This window comes from Malaclemys terrapin, chromosome 11, assembly GCF_027887155.1.
Source record: "Malaclemys terrapin pileata isolate rMalTer1 chromosome 11, rMalTer1.hap1, whole genome shotgun sequence".
Lineage (NCBI taxonomy): Eukaryota > Metazoa > Chordata > Testudines > Emydidae > Malaclemys > Malaclemys terrapin.
Window position 1 is genome coordinate 61,851,624 of NC_071515.1, and position 18,765 is coordinate 61,870,388.

At 38.9% G+C, this 18,765-nt stretch overlaps 1 protein-coding gene across 2 annotated transcripts in view; it reads right to left on the reverse strand.

Annotated features, from left to right (window-relative positions):
* The window catches only part of UBXN4 (UBX domain protein 4), a 28,690-nt gene that overhangs the window by 6,491 nt on the left and 3,434 nt on the right, over window positions 1-18,765 (reverse strand). The window contains exons 2-9 of one of the 2 annotated variants that reach the window (XM_054043835.1): window positions 14,739-14,788; window positions 13,709-13,737; window positions 12,521-12,639; window positions 6,985-7,135; window positions 6,295-6,403; window positions 3,166-3,220; window positions 2,463-2,627; window positions 605-732 (exon numbers count right to left, since the gene is read on the reverse strand). In XM_054043835.1, coding sequence (XP_053899810.1) covers window positions 605-732; window positions 2,463-2,627; window positions 3,166-3,220; window positions 6,295-6,403; window positions 6,985-7,135; window positions 12,521-12,639; window positions 13,709-13,737; window positions 14,739-14,788 — 806 coding nt within the window. Of the gene's footprint in view, window positions 1-604; window positions 733-2,462; window positions 2,628-3,165; window positions 3,221-6,294; window positions 6,404-6,984; window positions 7,136-12,520; window positions 12,640-13,708; window positions 13,738-14,685; window positions 14,789-18,765 lie in introns of both variants that reach the window. The other variant, XM_054043836.1, reaches the window with a different exon arrangement.

The following is an 18,765-nucleotide window of genomic DNA, read 5'->3' on the forward strand; positions in this document are numbered from 1 at the left end:
TTTCACAAAATTCTGGTAAGTCCTCCGCACTTTTACATACTGATGAGAAAGATTGATAGATAAGCACAGTCAAGCTGCAAGATAAAATCCACTCCTTTTAACCTGAATCTATGATCTTACTGCCTATTATAGAGCCTAGGGCCCTAACCAGCACAAAGTAAATGTCCATAGAAATAATGCAAAAGTGAAAATAGGTGACGTAAGAAAACAAACTTGTGCCTAATAATAAAAGCCACATGTCTGTATGTACATCAAGTTGAAAAAAATGAAAAACAGACAAGATTCTCTAACTTAATGCACAGGGAAAAAACTTAATAATTCTGAGTAAGATTTCTGTTTATTCCTGATCATATCATTTATCCTTCTGAGATCCTCCATGAATAATGTGCTTCAAGCAGATAACTAGAAAATACACAGATTTCTTGAAAGAATCAACAAGCTTACCTGACATCAACAATGTTTAATCATTCCAGCATAGTGTCCTCTAGTAGATTAGGCTCTGGTAAAAAAGTGTCTACTTCAGAGCTAAGGCTAGTAGTTTCCTGCCCCCCCCACCCCCCCAAAAAAAAAAAAATACACGCTGGTAGACTGGCACACTGCTCACCTTCTTTCCTTCTGAGAGGCTTCTCTTCTAGCTTCCGCTTCAGCCTGCTTAGCTTGCTGAGCTGCAGCTTTTGCAGCTTCTACTTCTTCCTTTGTCTTTGCAAAGCGAGCTGCTCTTTCAGCACGATCCTTTAATGCGACAAACACAAACCTGTTAACTTGTGCTGTAAATTGTGTGTTAATACCTGTTCAGACAGAGTAACTGATGCAATCTGCAATTAAAAATTTGCTCTTGACAAAAGCCAAGGAAGGGAGGAAAAGAGGCCAAGCCAGTCATGCTGCAGACACTGCAGGAGAGAAACACTTCCTCTCTCCTAACTGTTCAGCCTATATCTTGTTATTTGATAAGTTATTCGTTCTACTGAATACTGGAATTCAAGCTTGTTCAAATTTTTCTAAAACAAATTTTGGTATAACACTAATGTAAGCCCTAATTTCTAATCACAGGACTCTTCAGAAGTTATAATGAAGAAGTTCTGAGAATCACCTAGACCAGTGGTTTTCGAACTTTTTTTTCTGGGGGACCCAGTTGAAGAAAATTGTTGATACCCACGACCCAACAGAGCTGGGGATGAGGGATGGGCTCAGGGCTGAGGTGCGGGAGGGGGTCAGGGCTCTGGGCTGGGGGTGCAGGCTCTGGGGTAGAGCCAAGGAGGAGGGTTTTGGGGTGCAAGAAGGGGTTGCAAGTTTGGGGCGGGGCTAAGTGCTGGGGATTGGGGTGCGGACTTACCTCCGGCGGCTCCCGGTCAGTGTCGTAGCCGGGGTGCAGAGGCAGGCTTCCTGCCTGTCCTGGCACCACAGACCGCACTGTGCCCTGGAAGTGACCAGCAGCAGGTCTGGCTCCTAGGTGGAGGCGTGCAAGCGGCTCCGCGCAACTCTCGCTCACAGGCACACACACCCCTCCAGTTCTGGGAACCGGCAATGGGAGTGAGGAGCTGGTGCTCAGGGCGGGGGCAGCACACGGCACCCCATGGTCCCCCCGCCTAGGAGCTGGTCCAGCTGCTGGCTGCTTCCAGGGTGCAGTGCAGTGTCAGAACAGGTAGGCACTAGCCTGTCTTAGCTAGGCAGCACTGCTGACGTGACTTTTAACGTCCCAGTTGGCGGTGCTGACCAGAACAAGATGACCCAGTAGTGGGTCGTGACCCTCTGTTTGAAAAACACTGATCTCGGAGGAGGATTTCTATTGGTTGAGATGTGACTATTCAACAAAAAACGTTTTTAATTTTGGAGGCAACTGCAAAGATGGTGGTGGTGTTCAAGGTGATTTCACACCATCTCTGTCTGCATTTCTAAATCACATTTAACAGTATATAGCCACTTTTGTGCCCAACAATGCCTCTCATGATATTCAGAGCAGCTCTGGTTATCATTACATTCACTCAGAGACAGAATGAGAAGAGAGACATCACTAGACTTTTTTTTAAATATATAAAATTATTATTAGGGAGCTAAATGCACAAAGTACTAGCAACCAATTAAAAAATAGCACATCTCTCTCATGCCCCATTGAACCTGTTCTGGTCTGTGCCATATGCTGAGCCATTTGCTGCTTAGTATGGGAGAAAAAGGAACTTTTTGCTTTTGTGTGTGTGCACAATCCATTTTCAATGGATTTTTATATAAAGAACAAATTCTTGGTTGCAAACTGAAAAATTGAATTCTTGTAAAAATCTATAGCCTACAGAAGCTCTTTGACAGTAGTAACCATTAATTGAAAGCACAGCTTCCAATAGCAAAAAAGGGAGGACATTCAAACACTTTTACAAGAGGTTTGCAATCTGTTATTTTAGTCTTCCATGAGTTACTAAATGCCAAGTAATCTGATCAATTTATCTATATTTAAAAAATAAAAACTTTACCATTGCAATCTGCTGTTTTATACGCTCCCTAGCTGCTTTTTCTTCTGCCTTTTCTCTGCTCCTTTCTTCTAACATTCGCTTCGTCAATTCTTCTTCGTGTCGTCTTCTGTAGTCCAATATTTCTTTCCCAGTTTTTCTTCGATCAATTTCTTTCTTAATTTCCTTCTGATGGAAGATGACCACATTACAGAATTCAACCAACAAAATATTTCTTTTGAACAAGAGCAAAACTTGACTTAACTGAACTGGAGCCTGCACTGAAGATAACTAGATTTAAAATATAATCTAATTATATGAGTGTTATTTAAAGAAAGATCTCAGAGACTGAAAGCAAAATCAAATAAGAATAGGAGTACTTGTGGCACCTTAGAGACTAACAAATTTATTAGAGCATAAGCTTTCGTGGACTACAGCCCCCTTCTTCGGATGCATATAGAGTGGAATAAATATTGAGGAGATATATATACACACATACAGAGAGCATGAACAGGTGGGAGTTGTCTCCTCAATATTTATTCCACTCTATATGAATCCGAAGAAGTGGGCTGTAGTCCACGAAAGCTTATGCTCTAATAAATTTGTTAGTCTCTAAGGTGCCACAAGTACTCCTGTTCTTTTTGTGGATACAGACTAACACGGCTGCTACTCTGAAACTTGTCAAATAAGAATACCACTGATAGTAATAAATGTAGTTACATTTTACCTGTTCCTCCTCTTTCCTTTTCTCTTCTCGTTTTTCTTCAAGTTTTTTTGTTATTCTAAATAAAAACCAACAAGATTAAAAGAGAACTTACAACTGTGGTTTGAAATGTTAACATTTTCTTTTTGGCTTTTCAAAGGATTAGACAAAATTCAATTCTGTCAAAAATTCTTACGAGGGAAAACATGAAGATGACTATGAATTTATGAGATTAATTCTATTTCATAGAGCTATTCTGTATTAACAAATAGGGTTTGCCTTATGTGGAAAATTGGGTGCTGATTCACTAACCAGTTTCTAGTCTCCAATAATTTGATGTTATCTGTTTTAATATATTCCTTCTATCATTTATCATTAACTGACTGAAAAATTCAACCATAAAAATGTGATATTTTTACACACTCTATAAATGGACAGAGAAAACAATGCCATAACCAAGATCTCAAATTCAGTACCAATGGGAAGATGAGGAGCACTGCACGGCCCTTCCCACACATCTATCCCTAAGGAGAGTTTAGGAGCTCTAGAAAGTCCTTGCCTCCCTATGCCTTCCTTTGCAACTTAGCAGGTTCCCCAGGGCCACATTGTTTCTTCATCCATTTGAACTCTCCCTCTCAACAATGGTAATAGCTTTAGTCCTTCTGGAACTGAAAAAGGAAATGGCTGGAGATTTATCAGATATGCAGCAAGTGATAAATTCTTCAGGTTGGTGTAATTATTGAGCAGGAAGATGATTGAGAGCAAAGAGACTAGACTAAGTAATTGTATAACCATGTGCAGAGTGAGAGGCTAAGGATCTGGAGAATTACCTCTAAATCATAGAACCTCGGCAGCTCCAAGAATGAGTCATGATCATCGAATCTGAGCACCAACTCATGCACTGAGAATTCAAATATAACCCAGGGCACATTGCTCCAGTTACACATTGCAAACATGTCAAACAAACAGGGCTTTGGAGTGGAGCCTGGAGCTGGAGCGCGGAGCAGCTCCGGAACAGTGAAGCTGCAGGTTTTTGCACAGCTCCAAAGCCCTGAAAACAAAGCACAACCATCATGCCCAATGGAAAGGCAACTGAAATGGGACTATTCTTAGCTCTGCCACTGGCCCACTGGGTGACTTGGGGCAAATCACTTCACCTGTTTGTGCCTCAGTTTCCCATCTGTCAAATGGGAATAATAATGTACGGTTCTTTGAGATCTAAGCACTATATAAAAGCTAGGTCTTTTGATTATTACCTAGCCCAGTAACATATCACCTGCAACCCTAGGTGAGGAGTACAGCTATCTAAATGAACACTAACTCCTATCAACAAACACTCCGTTTAAAACACTAGGAAATTAAATGGCAAAAAAACGTCATTAACACAGAGTTACAGTTTCCCGGTGATAGCTTGTGTCCCTCTAAAATGTTGAGTTCACAAAATACTGAAACTTCTGAAAACCAGGCAATGCAGAGTTAAGGTAAATGCCCATACAAACTTAACTCAGTTCTTTGAGTGATGTCCCAATATGCCTATAAAACATACACACTCCCTCATTCTGCTTTTTCACAGTAATGGACAGGCGCTACTTGGTCACTCAAACACTGAGCCTACTCAACAGAATAACATACTTGCAAAAATTAACAACTACTTCATACCCTTTTATTGGCCCTTCACACTTACACACAAGATATTACCTAAATCTATACCTCCCCCTACTCATCACTAAATCCACAGACTACTCTCACATCCCACCTCACTACAGACAATACACAAGGCAGGAAAACCCCAGTACCCTGCTACAGACACAAGCAACACAAATCTGTATTGAAATGATGCAGACTGGAACATCAAGGTGTATATATACTTCTTTCCTTTGATAACACATGGGGGAATGGGACTTGGACCCAGATCTCCACATATCGCTATTATAGCTCTTCCAAGCTGCTCCAACTGCTCCTCCATCATTCAATACAACTACACCTAACACACATGCTGGAGTGCATGCAGATCATTCCCAATGGCTTTTGCCAGCTTCAGGGAGGGCAGAGTTAAGGTTGTACAGTTATTTAACTTAACTCTGTATTTCCTGGTTTTCAGAGGTTTGAGTTTTGTGAACTCGACATTCTGAAAAGGTCCAGGGTATCCCCAGGCAACCTTAACTCTGGGTTTGTTTGTTTTTCCTTCTTCTATTTAAGCCATATTGCAGAGTAAAAGGAATCTTTTTACTCTAATGTTAGCCATATAACCATAGGTCTCATTCACTGAAAGCACAGACATCTTTAATTGCTTTACGAAAACCATTTACTTCACTTAAACGGTTCTCAGCCAGGGTTACTAATGAGTTAGATTTCTGTTTTAGGTATATTTACTATTCACTAAACAATCTTTGCTCACTGGCAGTACTCCATTGAGCTACTTAGAGGACCCAACCCACCTCCACCCAAGTTTAATATCAAAATCTTTCTTGGACAATGAACAATATCAAGTTCTGCTTTGCATTTCCAAATAGTCTCACTCAAACCTGTAGAAAAATATGAACATGTCTATTCAACTACCCACTCCCATCCTCTCCATTAATCCCTATTATTAAGATCTAACTTGCTTTGCTTATAGGATATCTTGAAGGAAAATAAATCTCCTGCTTCCATTTGATAAAATATTCCCTGACTGTTTTGAGAGTTCGATTCAACAGCAAAAAGATTGAATAACTGACTCCAGATCTACCAAAAAGCATGCTTAACATGCCAAACTTATCACAGTCAAAATGAGAGAAAGGAGGCTTTCCATGTTCGTCTAGTTACCATGTCAAGCAACAAAAGTCAGTTAATGAGTGGACAAAGGGCCATTTCAAATTAAGAGAATTAGAATGTTACAGATTTGGCTCTGACTGGTAGATCAGCACCTGGCACTCAGACTGTCACGAAGCAAAATCCATTAGCTCTAGAGTCCGAGAAATGTGATGCTTAAGATTAAAATAGTCACTAGTAGTTTTAGCCATTTTCTAAAAAACATTAAAACTTAATTTAGAACAAGAAATATGTTAATCATGCAGCTTTGGTTCTTACCACTGTTTTCACCTAAGGAAACGTAATAATTAATCACAGTACTTTAGAATAGATAGAAAGTCTACAAAAAAAACAGAGACAAACCTTTCCACTTTGGTTGTAAGGTCATTCACAGGCTGTGGCTCAGTCACTCTCTCATCTGAAGAATTATTTGATTCCTGAAACTGATTTGCCTGGCCTGAATTTGCTCTATCTTCAAGTGTTTTAGGAAGTCATACAGAGGAAGAAAAAAGGCATATTTGTCATGTGTTACTATTTTTGCTAACGATTGCCCTCTTAAAGAAACATACTAGGCTGTGTTGTAGGACTACTGTTTACCAAGCACTAATTCCTCTAAAAATAGTGCTTTACTGATAAGGTCAATAACCTAAGGAAGAACAGATATTTAGAACTGAAGAACTGAGTTTAATTTTAAAAACACTGTAGTTAAATAATTTATTAATTACTATCTTACAAGAGCTTAATTTTCTATTCACTACAACAATGTGAGATGACAGGACTTGTGGCTTTTTTAGTAGATTTTCTGCAAGATGTGCTCTGAGAAAATATTCTATGCATCCGAAGAAGTGGGCTGTAGTCCACGAAAGCTTATGCTCTAATAAATTTGTTAGTCTCTAAGGTGCCACAAGTACTCCTGTTCTTTTTGAGAAAATACTATCATCCCCAAAAGGACACAAATATTTTGCCACCATTCATGTTAATTTTAAGAAGATGGCAACCATGCTGTTAATATTTGAAGAGCAAACTAGTATATATAGAGTTGTTGTTAATTACCGTCAGAAGTGCTTATTGTCTCAAGCTGTGTTTCACAAAGCTCAACGGTTCTGGACTGAGCGTTTTCGGAAGTGGTGTTAGCCTGGAAGGAGGGACTCTGAGCAGACAACTCACTCCCATTCTCTAATGCTTCATTTTTTACTGCATGCATCTTAGAAAGAAAAAAAAGCAGTGATAGACAAGACTACAAAATTTAGAATGTGCTCTCAGGCTTGAAGCTTAAGCCCTATGAACCATTTTTTCTTTGGTGGGTGAAAGCAAGCCTTGTAAGCCCTACAAAAATAAATATTCGATAAGTTATCAAATATATTGTGTCCCAACTGTATTGCAACTTTTTTCTTAGCCCGTATGCACTGAAAACATGTGAACACTATATTAAGAAACTAATGCTTCTACCAGGTTTATCTCAAAGTTTTCGACCATGATTTTAACATTTCTTTCTGTCTAGACTGATAGAGAAAAAAGTTATAACATGAATGGGCTAGATCAGGGGTCGGCAACGTTCGGCACACAGCTTGCCAGGGTAAGCACCCTGGCGGGCCGGGCCAGTTTTATTTACCTGCTGACGCATCAGGTTCGGCCGATCGCGGGCCCCACTGGCCGCAGTTCGCCGTCCCGGGCCAATAGGGGTGGCGAGAAGCCGCGGCCAGCACATCACTCGCCTGCGCCACTTCTCGCCGCCCCCATTGGCCCTGGATGGTGAACCGTGGCCAGTGGGGGCTGCGATCCGCCGAACCTGCTGCGTCAGCAGATAAATAAAACTGGCCCGGCCCGCCAGGGTGCTTACCCTGGCGAGCCGTGTGCCGAACGTTGCCGACCCCTGGGCTAGAACCATGTTTGAATATGATTACTGCTGGAATGTAGTGCTAGTCCTATGCTTTTAAAATCTTTAATGTGATATAAATTTGGATAGACAATGTGAGTGAGATAATATATTTTACTGGACCAACTTCTGTTGATGAAAGAGAGAAGCTTTTGAGCTTACACAGAGCTTGTCTTCAGTGCCACAGCTAAATCATGAACATTAATAAAGATGCTGGATTTATGGCTCATTATAACAACCTGTAACTCACTAAACCTCCTTTGTCCTATTACTGCAGAAGTGTTAACTGTTCATTTCACTGTGAATGGACTCTTGCAACATCTATTAACTCCTTATGTTTAACAATCTGTTCCATCCTACAAACATAAAAATGGCCAGCCTAATGGACAATTTGGCCCAGTATCTTGTCATCAGACAGTGGCCAGCACCAGATGCTTCAGAGGGAATGAACAGAACAGGACAATTTATCAAGTAATTCATCCAGTCCCAGCTACTGGCTATCAGAGGTTAAGCACATCCAGAGCATGGGGCTGTGTCCCTGACCATTTTGGCTAATAGCCACAGATGGACCTATCCTCCATGAACGTAGGTAATTCTTTTTTGAATCCAGTTATAGTTTTGGCCTTCACAACATCCTTTGGCAATGAGTTCCACAGGTTGATTGTATGTTGTGTGAAGTATTTCTTATGTCAGTTTTAAACCTGCCTATTAATTTAATTGGGTAACCCCTTGTTCTTGTGTTATGTGAAGGAGTAAATAACACTTCCTTATTCACTTTCTCCACACCATTTGTGACTTTATAGACCTCTATCATATCCCTACTAAGTCGTCTCTTTTCTAAGCTGAACAGTCCCAAGATTTTTAATCTCTCCTCACATGGAAGCTGTTCCATACACCTAATCATTTTTGTTGCCTTTTTATGTACTTTTTTCAATCCTAATAGATCTTTTTTTGAGATGGGGCAACCAGAACTGCACACAGTACTCAAGGTGTGGGCGTGCCATGGATTTACATAGTAGTGGCATTATACTTTCTATTTTCTTCTTTGTCCCTTTCCTAATAACTCCCAACACTGTTAGCTTTTTTGGCTGCCACTGCACATTGAGCAGATGTTTTCAGAGAAACATCCACAACGACTCCAAGATCTTTTTCTTGAATGGCATCAGCTAATTTAGACCCATCATTTGGCATGTACACTTGGGATTGTTTTCCAATGTGCATTGCTTTGCATTTATCAGCAATGAATTTCATCTGCCATTTTGTTGCCCAGTCATCCAGTTTTGTGCGATCCCTTTGGACAGTCTGCTTTGGACTTAACTATCTTGAGTATTTTTGTATCATCTGCAAATTTTGACACCTCACTGTTTACCCTCTTTTCCAGATCATTTATGAATATGTTGAACAGCATTGGTAGCTGCACAGATATTTGAGGGACACGGCTATTATCCTGTGCCACTGTGTAAAATTGACCATTTATTCCTACCCTTTGTTTCCTCTCTTTTAACGAGCTACTGATCCATGACTGCCAACTTTGCGTAAGAGCCTTTGTTGAGGGACCTCATCAACGCCTTTCTGAAAGTCCAAGTACTCTCTATGAACTAGATCACCCTTATCTAGGTTTGTTGACGCCTCCTTCAAAGAATTCTAATAGATTAAAGAGGCATGATTTTCTAAGAAAAAAAAAAAAGTTTCAACAAATCTGCCTGATACTGAAGTTAGGCTTACTGGCCTGTAATTGCCAGGATTGCCTCTGGAGGCTTTTTTAAAACCTTTTTTCACATTAGCTATCTGCCAGTCATCTGGTACAGAGGCTGCTTTAAGCGATAGATTACATACCACGTTAGTAGTTCTGCCATTTCATATTTGAGTTCCCTCAGAAATCTTGGGTGAATACCATTTCATCCTGGTGACTTATTGTTTAATTTATCAATTTGTTCTGAAACCTCGTCTACTGACACCTCAATCTGTGACTGTTCCTCAGATTTGTCACCCAAAAAGAATGGCTCAGGTGTGGGAATCTCTCATATCTTCTTCAGCGCAGACCCATGCAAAGAATTCATTTAGTATCTCCGCAATGGCTCAGTCTTCCTTGAGTGCTCCTTCAGCACCTTGATTGTCCAGTGGCCCCACTGTTTGGCAGGTTTCCAGCTTCTGATGTAGTTAAAAAAATTGCTCATAGTTTTGGTGTCTTTTGCTAGTTGCTCTTCAAACTCTTTTTTGGCCTGCCTAATTATACTTTTACACTTCACTTGCCAGAGTTTATGTTCCTATTTTCCACAGTAGGATTTGACTTCCAATGTTTAAAAGATATCTTTTTTGTCTCTAGACACTTTTTTACTCTGTTGTTTAGGCACGGTGACATTTTTCTGGTCCTCTTACTGTTTTGTTTTGTTTTTAATTTGCGATATACATATAGTTTGAGCCTCTATTATGGTGTTTTTGAAAAGCTTCCATGGAGCTTGCAGGCATTTTACTCTGGTGACTGTTCCTTTTAACTAGCCTCCTCATTTTTGTATTGTTCTTCTTTTTGAAGTTAAATGCTACTATTGTGGGTTTCTTTTGTATTCCCTCCGTGCCCCGAAGGATGTTAAATTTAATTATGTTATGGTTGCTATTACCGATTGCTTCAACTATATTCACCTCTTAGAGATCCTATGTGCCATTTAGGACTAAATCAAGAGTTGCCTCTTCCCTTGTTGATGCCAGGACTAGCTTCTCCAAGAAGCAGTCATTACTGGAGTCTAGACATTTTATCTCTGAATCCCATTCTGAGGTGACATGTTCCCAATTGACACCAGTGGGGGTCCCGCCACCCACCCACCCTCTCCAGTACCAGTAGGGTCTTGGGCTGCGTGCTGCCGCCACCCCCCTCCACCACCCCGGGCAGCCTTCCTTCCCCCTCCTTACCCAAGTTTAGTCATCGGTATTTTTAGTAAAAGTCATGGACAGGTCACGGGCCATGAATTTTTGTGACCTGTCTGTGACTTTTACTGAAAATACCCGTGACTAAAATGTAGCCTTAGTAATGATCAAATCTGCAATTACTATTACCTGTCTCTTCTAATAACCGGGGTTCCCTCCCCCCGTAGAAGTATCCTCAGTGCAAGAGGACACCATGACATCATCTGGAAGGAGGATCCCAACTATGGAATAATTTCCCTCCGTTATTGCTTGAGGGTCTCCTTCCCTAAGACCTTCATCCTCCACAACAGCACAGAGGCTGTCAGACTGGGGGTGGGGCGCTTTACTCTATCCCGGAATGTCTTGTCTATGTACCGCTCTGTTTTCCTTGGCTCCTCCAGTTCAGATACCCTGGTCTCAATAGTTCATACTTGGTCTCAGAGCCATGAGCTGCTTGCACTAATGCACACATGCCACCTGCCCACAAAGCAGGTTATCATAAATGCTGCATTCAGTGCAATGAACTGGACAGCCCCCACTCTGCTGCTGGACTTTTGTCTGCATTATTTTTATTCTTGCAGGGGTTTCTTTTTGTGGGGGGAGGAAGGGAGGTTGAGGGCAGGCTGTTATTGGAGAAAGTTTAGAAAATGTTCATTAGGTGTATCTGGCTCTCACGCTCCCTCTCTAAAATCCCTTGCAATCACATGAGCTGGTGAACAGGAGCAGCAAATCTAGTCACTTACAAGCTAGCTTTTAAAACCCCTATTTTCCCGGAGTTAGTCCCTCCACCTTTGTCCAGGGATCTAAAGGGATTAGGGATCAAAAGATGGTAGGCTAGAGCTTTGTTAGGAAGCTCTCAACCTTACCTAGAAGCTTGCTAGGCTCAAAACACAGCCCCCCTAACAGTCCACACTATAAACTTCAAGCAAGTAAGTAGTTAACAGTCCACAAACTCACACCAAAGTCATGTAGTTGCTCCTCCTTCACCTGGAGAACTCCCTTGCAAAACCCCCATTTGCTACTCCTGTTCGCTAGCTCTTGATTTAACTGTATTTAGCTGGATACTCTGAATACCTGTCCCAGACCTGAAGAAGAGCTAAGCTATAAAGCTTGTCTCTTTCACCAATAGAAAAAAATGCTTAGGGATAGCTCAGTGGTTTGAGCATTGGCCTGCTAAACCCAGCGTTGTGAGTTCAATCCTTGAGGGGGCCATTTAGGGATCGGGGGGGGGATCAGGAACAGTACTTGGTCTTGCTAGTGAAGGCAGGGGACTGGACTCAATGGTTCCTTCCAGTTCTATGAGATAGGTATAATAACAAGTTGGTCCAATAAAAGATTACCTCACCCACCTTGTCTCTCTAATATCCTCTGACCAACACAGCTGAACACTGCAAACATAAATGTAGATAGTTTTGTTTTGTTTGAGTCAACACTACAGACCACGTTACCATCACATTATTAAACCATGTCCATGCCCTGCTAGAATAGCAGCTCTGAACAGAGCAATGATTAAGAATTGTTTAGCACACATATCCTTTTTGTGTCAGTGTAGTGTAGGTGCTCTTAACCTCCTGTGCCAATTGGTTAACTTAACATAGACAAACAGTTTTCAAAATTAGTTCATCTGTGCATAATTGGACAAGGCAGTAACTTTGCTGCCTGGGAGTGAGAGAATACCGATCCAGTAGTTCTTGCTTCCTCTGGTCATACACTTGGGCCCAATGTCGTCTGCTGTCTTGGAGAGATGAAGGCCACAAGCCCTCGTGACAGTATTTCATATACTGAAAAAGCTGGTGTGCAAGCATTTGTTACCTGTTTGACTTTGTGGATTCTGGTAATAAGCTCCTCTGCAGAGACACTGCCAGCAATTACTTCCAAGGGGATTCCATTGTCTCCTATAAAGAAGCTGGATGGAATACATACTACAGGATCTGCACAGTAATAGTAAAGGCCAATAAATGGATGTAGTTAAAGCAGCAAGATTAAAAGAAAAACTAATGAGTAAGCTACTAGAAAAGGAAAATGCACCGTATCAATCTGAAATCCACCACTCCAAAAATAGAGCAGAAAGTCTAGTTTAAGTTAAAGCACTTCTCTCCAATACAAGGCTCAAAAGAAAATTATGTATGTATCTGAAATCAATACTGTTTGTGAAAGAATTCATAAACATGCCAGAGCAGTCTATCATGTATAACGGTACTATAGATAATCCAATTATGCTTTAGAACAAGTATGTTATGTTTTAGCGTTAAGCAGAATATGAAATAATAGTAAGAAATCCATTAAAATCAGTGCACATTCTGGTTGTACTTCAATTAACACTAGCTATTGAAAGAACAAAACAAAAAAGAAATATTGAAAGTTATCTTCAACATCAAAGGATGTTCTTATAAGTATGGAATTTGCTTTCTTCCTTCCTCTCTGTCCCCACCACCACAGAGAATTGTAGGAGTTTTAAGTAGAGGGCTATTCATTACGCATAATGGAGTTACTCTTGATTTACATCTGCATAACTAAAAGTGGAATCCAGCCCTTAGAGTCAAACATTTTATTCCTCTTCCTCCATCCCAACTTCAATTAATAGTATAGCATCTAAATTATTTATTTTTTGTAATTCTAAATATTAACACCAGTACATATCACCAGTTATGGTCTTTCAAGTCTCCAGTAACTGGGTTATTCCTATTATGTGGAAAATCTGATTATCTTCAATTTAGAGGACATTATGTGATCAGTTATTGGACTTGCTCTAATTACATATCTTTACCCAAATAACTGAAGAATCTTAGCTGGTCATAATGGCTTTTAACTACATTTTAAATATATGTTTTTATATGTACTCCTACATATAATCTTCTACATATACTCCTATGCCTTATGAAACAGTTTCAACAGTGTGTCTTATTGGAAATCTTAATCCTAGGGAGAGGGGCCTATAATTGTAAAGAACAAATATCTCTGAAACAAAATGAAACATTTGAATTGATTTTAAAAGGATACAGATTTGTGAGAACTGTAGACATGCTTCGCTGTATAAAGCAAAAGATATGTTTAGCAGATCAGTCTAACCACTTTACACCAATCATAGATTAGGAGGAGTTAGTCTCATCACATCACAACCTATAAGTGACACACACTCATTGTACATGGGACTGTTCAAAGACTCACGAGATTATGGAAAATGACCTTCAGCTACATTTTCTCATTAATACATTGGAAATAGTCAACATTCTTGGCTATTGCAACAGGCTGTAAAAGTCCACACTAGATTATTTTAGTGAAACTATGGGGCAAAATAACACCATCATTTTGGATCACTGGTAGTACGACACCTGACTCTGATAACAAGCAGTAGAATGAAATTTACAAAAATTCTCCTTTGAGTGCTTCAAGATAATAGGATTCTTGTAAATTTCAATATATTGTCTGCTTATGGAATGGAGACACTAGGTACAGCCAGGGATAGTGCTACAATTCTGAGTAACTTAGTGAGGGACATTGGTGTTTTTGTACTGTGTGCACAGCAATGATTCAACCCGAGTCAACCCATTTCCTAGGTTTGTTTCTGTTGGGACATCCAGGCCTGCAAGATTTTTCAATTTTTGTGACTCATGGAAATTTCTGAACTAGCTAAAATCTTTATTTTGACAAATTCAAAAGTCCTTTTAGAACACTCACATTTGTCTGATTTTATAACACTTCATTATTGTGCTTCGACAAGGATCAACCAGACCATGATTTGGCTGTTGACTACAATACTGCAGCAGGAACGTAACTAGAATACTTTTAAAGCTGGAGTAAATCATATGCATCATCTGCTAATTTTTTAGCCTCCAGCTGCACCAAGACTATTGAATGTACTTCAGATGCAAGGCCCTAGAGCAAACAGGAGATGTCTTAAAGAGCTAGGTATTATTATTATTAACCAAAACTGAAAAAGACCGTACAACATGTAAAGTGTTAGAATGTGACCAAACCTTTTTATATCAATTTTAATAGCAACAAAACCATCTGAGGCTGCTTCAGTCACCTTCTGATCCTCCCAACTTGCAGCCATCTGTGTGGATTGTTCATCATCACCTGCAAGAGATATGCCTTCTTATCACAAACATGAAGCTAAACACATCACAAACTGCAAGTTCTGGTCTGATACTGGCCTTACTAAACTTGCATGAATTTGGCTTCACAAGTGACTGAAATCTTCATAAAATACAGGGGTTTTAAAATTTATGTATTGTTTTTAAATTAGTTTGTTCTCAATTACAAGTAGTAGTTTTCTTTGAGACTTACTCAAGAAAAGGAGGGTTAAAACAAAATGTAAATGTGTCAAGAACATCCAAGAAAGCCTAGAATTTAAGATATATTAGTTAATAAAACATATAATCTTGAGGGGCAAAAACAAGCCAATTATCCCAAAGGCTGTTATTTTGTTTGAAAATGAACAGAAAACAGTATTCTGTGATTTGAACAGTGGAAAACATTTTACATGTGGTCATCAACATGCACATCAAATACTCCTTGAACATTTTGAACTAGGAATAGTCTGTATTAATTTGCTAAAGGCTAGAAACCTTATTTGCCAGTGAATGCTAGCAGCTTGCTAAAAATTTTCATTAAAACCTGTTTTCACTATTTTTATTTATTTTAAAAATGTGGTTTTTGGGACAGGCCATTTAACAGTTTTTCTCTCGCTACAAAGTAGCTCTGTAAAACGCTTATGATTATTACTATGTATTTGCCTGTATAAATGTGCCTGAAGCCTTGTGTGTGCAATTACTACAAGACCAAACAAATGAATTGTAGCTAATGTACCAAAATGTCAAGTCTTTCATCAAACATGTGTGGCAAATAGTGTAAACAAAAGAAATACTATAGTTGTGAATTAGAAGAAAACTTCCATTCTAAACCTCTATTTACTATAAAAAGAACAGGAATACTTGTGGCACCTTAGAGACTAACAAATTTATTTGTGCATAAGCTTCCGTGGGCTACAGCCCATTTCAACATTCCAGTCCCAAAAGTTACATTTTAGAAGTTCTCATGCTTGGCAGACCAGTTAACTACTTTTGGAATATCTGGAGAAAATCCATTCAGGCATTTTTTAGTTATCAAAGAATATTGTTCAAACACTTTTTTTTCTGGTTTGACTTAGATTTAAAACTTTTATGCAGGCATGAACATAAACCATATACCCTGCTAGATTTGAAAGATTACATTGTGAAAGTGCATGCTATTTTCCTTGTCATATGCAGTTTCAGAAAAAAGGTTTGATAGCTAATGGAAGTTCCTAAATTCAACGTAATGAACTGAAGTCACTCTCTTACTTAGTGGAGCCTCATCTAGACATCAGGGTAAGCATGCCTCTTGCTATATTGTTTCAGCAGTCTTCCTATGAGTGTGTCCACGTTAGGAAAACTGGTGTTTTCTTACCATACAGTAAAATCCTAGTTTTGTCACATTAGCAGATTAAGGTAAGACTTAGGCTACCCACTAGTATTTATCTTTACTTACTAACATGTGAAAGCTACAAACTGTCTTGTTTTCACAAGGATTTTACCACAAATTAGTTTCTACATAAACGAACATAGTAGAGAACACAACTTTTTTCCTAGAAAAGACAAGGCCGATAAGCCAGTTTTATTTTGAACTGATAAAACAGGATATTGATGCATAGCTACACATACGATATCAAAAATGTGTTTGGAGAGGATTAAATATTAGTCAGTCTTAATCAGATTTATTCACTTGTAATAAGCAAACAGTCATCCAGAAAGAACTAATCCACAGTAATTTGTCTTATTTAGAGCTGTAGTGACTCTTAATTGTTTGGAACCCACTATTTTGTTTTCTTTTGTAATAATGATTGTTTATATAAGTCTGGCTATTTCATAACACTAATATATTATCCAATGACAACAAAAAAACCTCTCACATAGTAGTCTATTAAGTAATTATTACTATTTACTTTTTTAATGACAGCAGGGACACCCATTCCTTTCCTCAGGCATTGCACCTCAAGCAGACCATTTGGCCTTTCTGCTTCTTGGAGGAGGGTTATTTCAAACCAGCTATGCTGACAAGTGTTTGCCAGCCACATGGATGAGTTCTCCCTTGCATGTTTTGTACTCTAGAAATTTGGGACCATTTCATTATTGTATTATTTCACTCTATTACTATTGGAAAGACCCCTATAATTCCATTTAATAAACTTTAAATAATTTTATAGGGTTTTTTTGTTCAATCTGGGAATCCTTTGGATTGACACATTTGTCTTGTACGCTTCTTTAACATCAGTGGTTGCCAAGGTGCCATCTACAGACCACTGCTGGCTTGGTGCTGGCTGCTCCCCCTTGCTTCCAACTGCTTAGAGGCAAGCAGGCACTTTACTACATGCTTTTTTCAAAAAGGATACACTATTATCCTATTAGATAGCTAAAAATACCTAAATCCTTGCTTAATATTAGCTTTTCCATGTAAGCAATTGCTGCAGTTTCCACAACATTGTTGTGAGATCACAAATGTGAGAAGTTATCCACAGTATAATCATCTCTATAAAATGTGACCCAAAACATGAAAAAGTTGATAACCTATATTACATAAACCATGTCTCATGCCATTTAATTTAAAATCTATAACCATCAATGGAGGGGGATTTCTATCTTGTGTCTATTTTTGTTTACATAATCCTTTCCTCTTTCCAGGTTAAAGTTCATCTAATGTTTCCTACTGTAGTAAAGTTTTGAAATAAAAAGGTTAATACAATGATTAAGAATCCAAATGCATATAATGAGCCTCAGAAGATCCAAGACATTAAGCTAAAAGAGAATTCTAAATGTTGTACACTATTTAGGAGTATTACCGACTGGCAGAACTATCTTGGGACTCTAGCTCTTTAGGCTGTCAGAGACCTCGTAGGTTTCTAAGATGGGAAAAGTATCACTTTAGTATTTCTAGCAGATGATTACAGTGTTTATATAGTCTCAATAGAGAGCACTGACCTTTTCAGCTTGCTGGGTAAATATAGTTATCTACAATGAGAAAAGATGGGTGTATTTTCCCCATTATGCAATGACTGTAGAAAACTGAACCATTCCAGTCATTAGCTGTGTCTTGTAAAACACCAAACACACTGCTGGCGTTAAATAAGCTTTTCCATAAACAGCATCAACTGTCAATGGGCTCAAATCTTTTCATTTTCGAATCCTTTATAACCATACACAAAACACGGTACTTCAGTGGGTCTTAAGGATTAAGTGGTTAATTGGGTCCTAAACCAAAATTTCTTTGTTTTTGTTTTGGTATTCAGCAGGTCTTTGTCAATGAATATGGCAAAGTCCAGTTCTAAAATGTGTTGAAGACTATGTGTTTGTTGAAGTATAAGAAATTATATGAAATAACACCTGTAACTGAAGCTGAGACTTTATGGGAGAAATTCACAGTTTACTGGACACCCTTTGATAACTGAAAGTGCTATTGGTGCATTTTAAGTTATAGAAAAAAATGCAATTTAAACAGAGTACACAATTTACTAAGTCTATTTGGTGGAAGTACAGCTTCCAGTCTCAGAAGGGTCAACTCCGCCCTTCATCTTTAAGTAAACAGAATTCCATTTCAGTTGCGTCAGTCTGTCTCTTGTTCTCCCTCTACCTTTTGGATGAGAAAAGGTCCTATTGGCTTTTTATTAAGGTTAAAAATTCCATGGCAATTTTGTATAATAAAGGGTTTGTTGTGATGTCCAAAGTTTTCCCTCCCACTACAGTTGTAAAGTATGCTACTGAACTGTTGGCCTCCATCCCATTAATGGCACTGTCCATATATAATTTGAAAAATGCTTTGGAAGCCCTTGGAATGATAGTTATTTGTCAGACAGCAATTCAGTTATTTATTATACCTTACTTCAAAACCATGTAATGAAAAAGCCATACAGAAACGCACACATGTTAGGGTTAAGGTTATTATAAGAACCTGAATTCCAAATTTCCTGACTTGTTCAATTACAATCTTAACATTGTAATCATATTTTCTGTTCTTAATTTTTTTTTAATTTTAAAACAAGA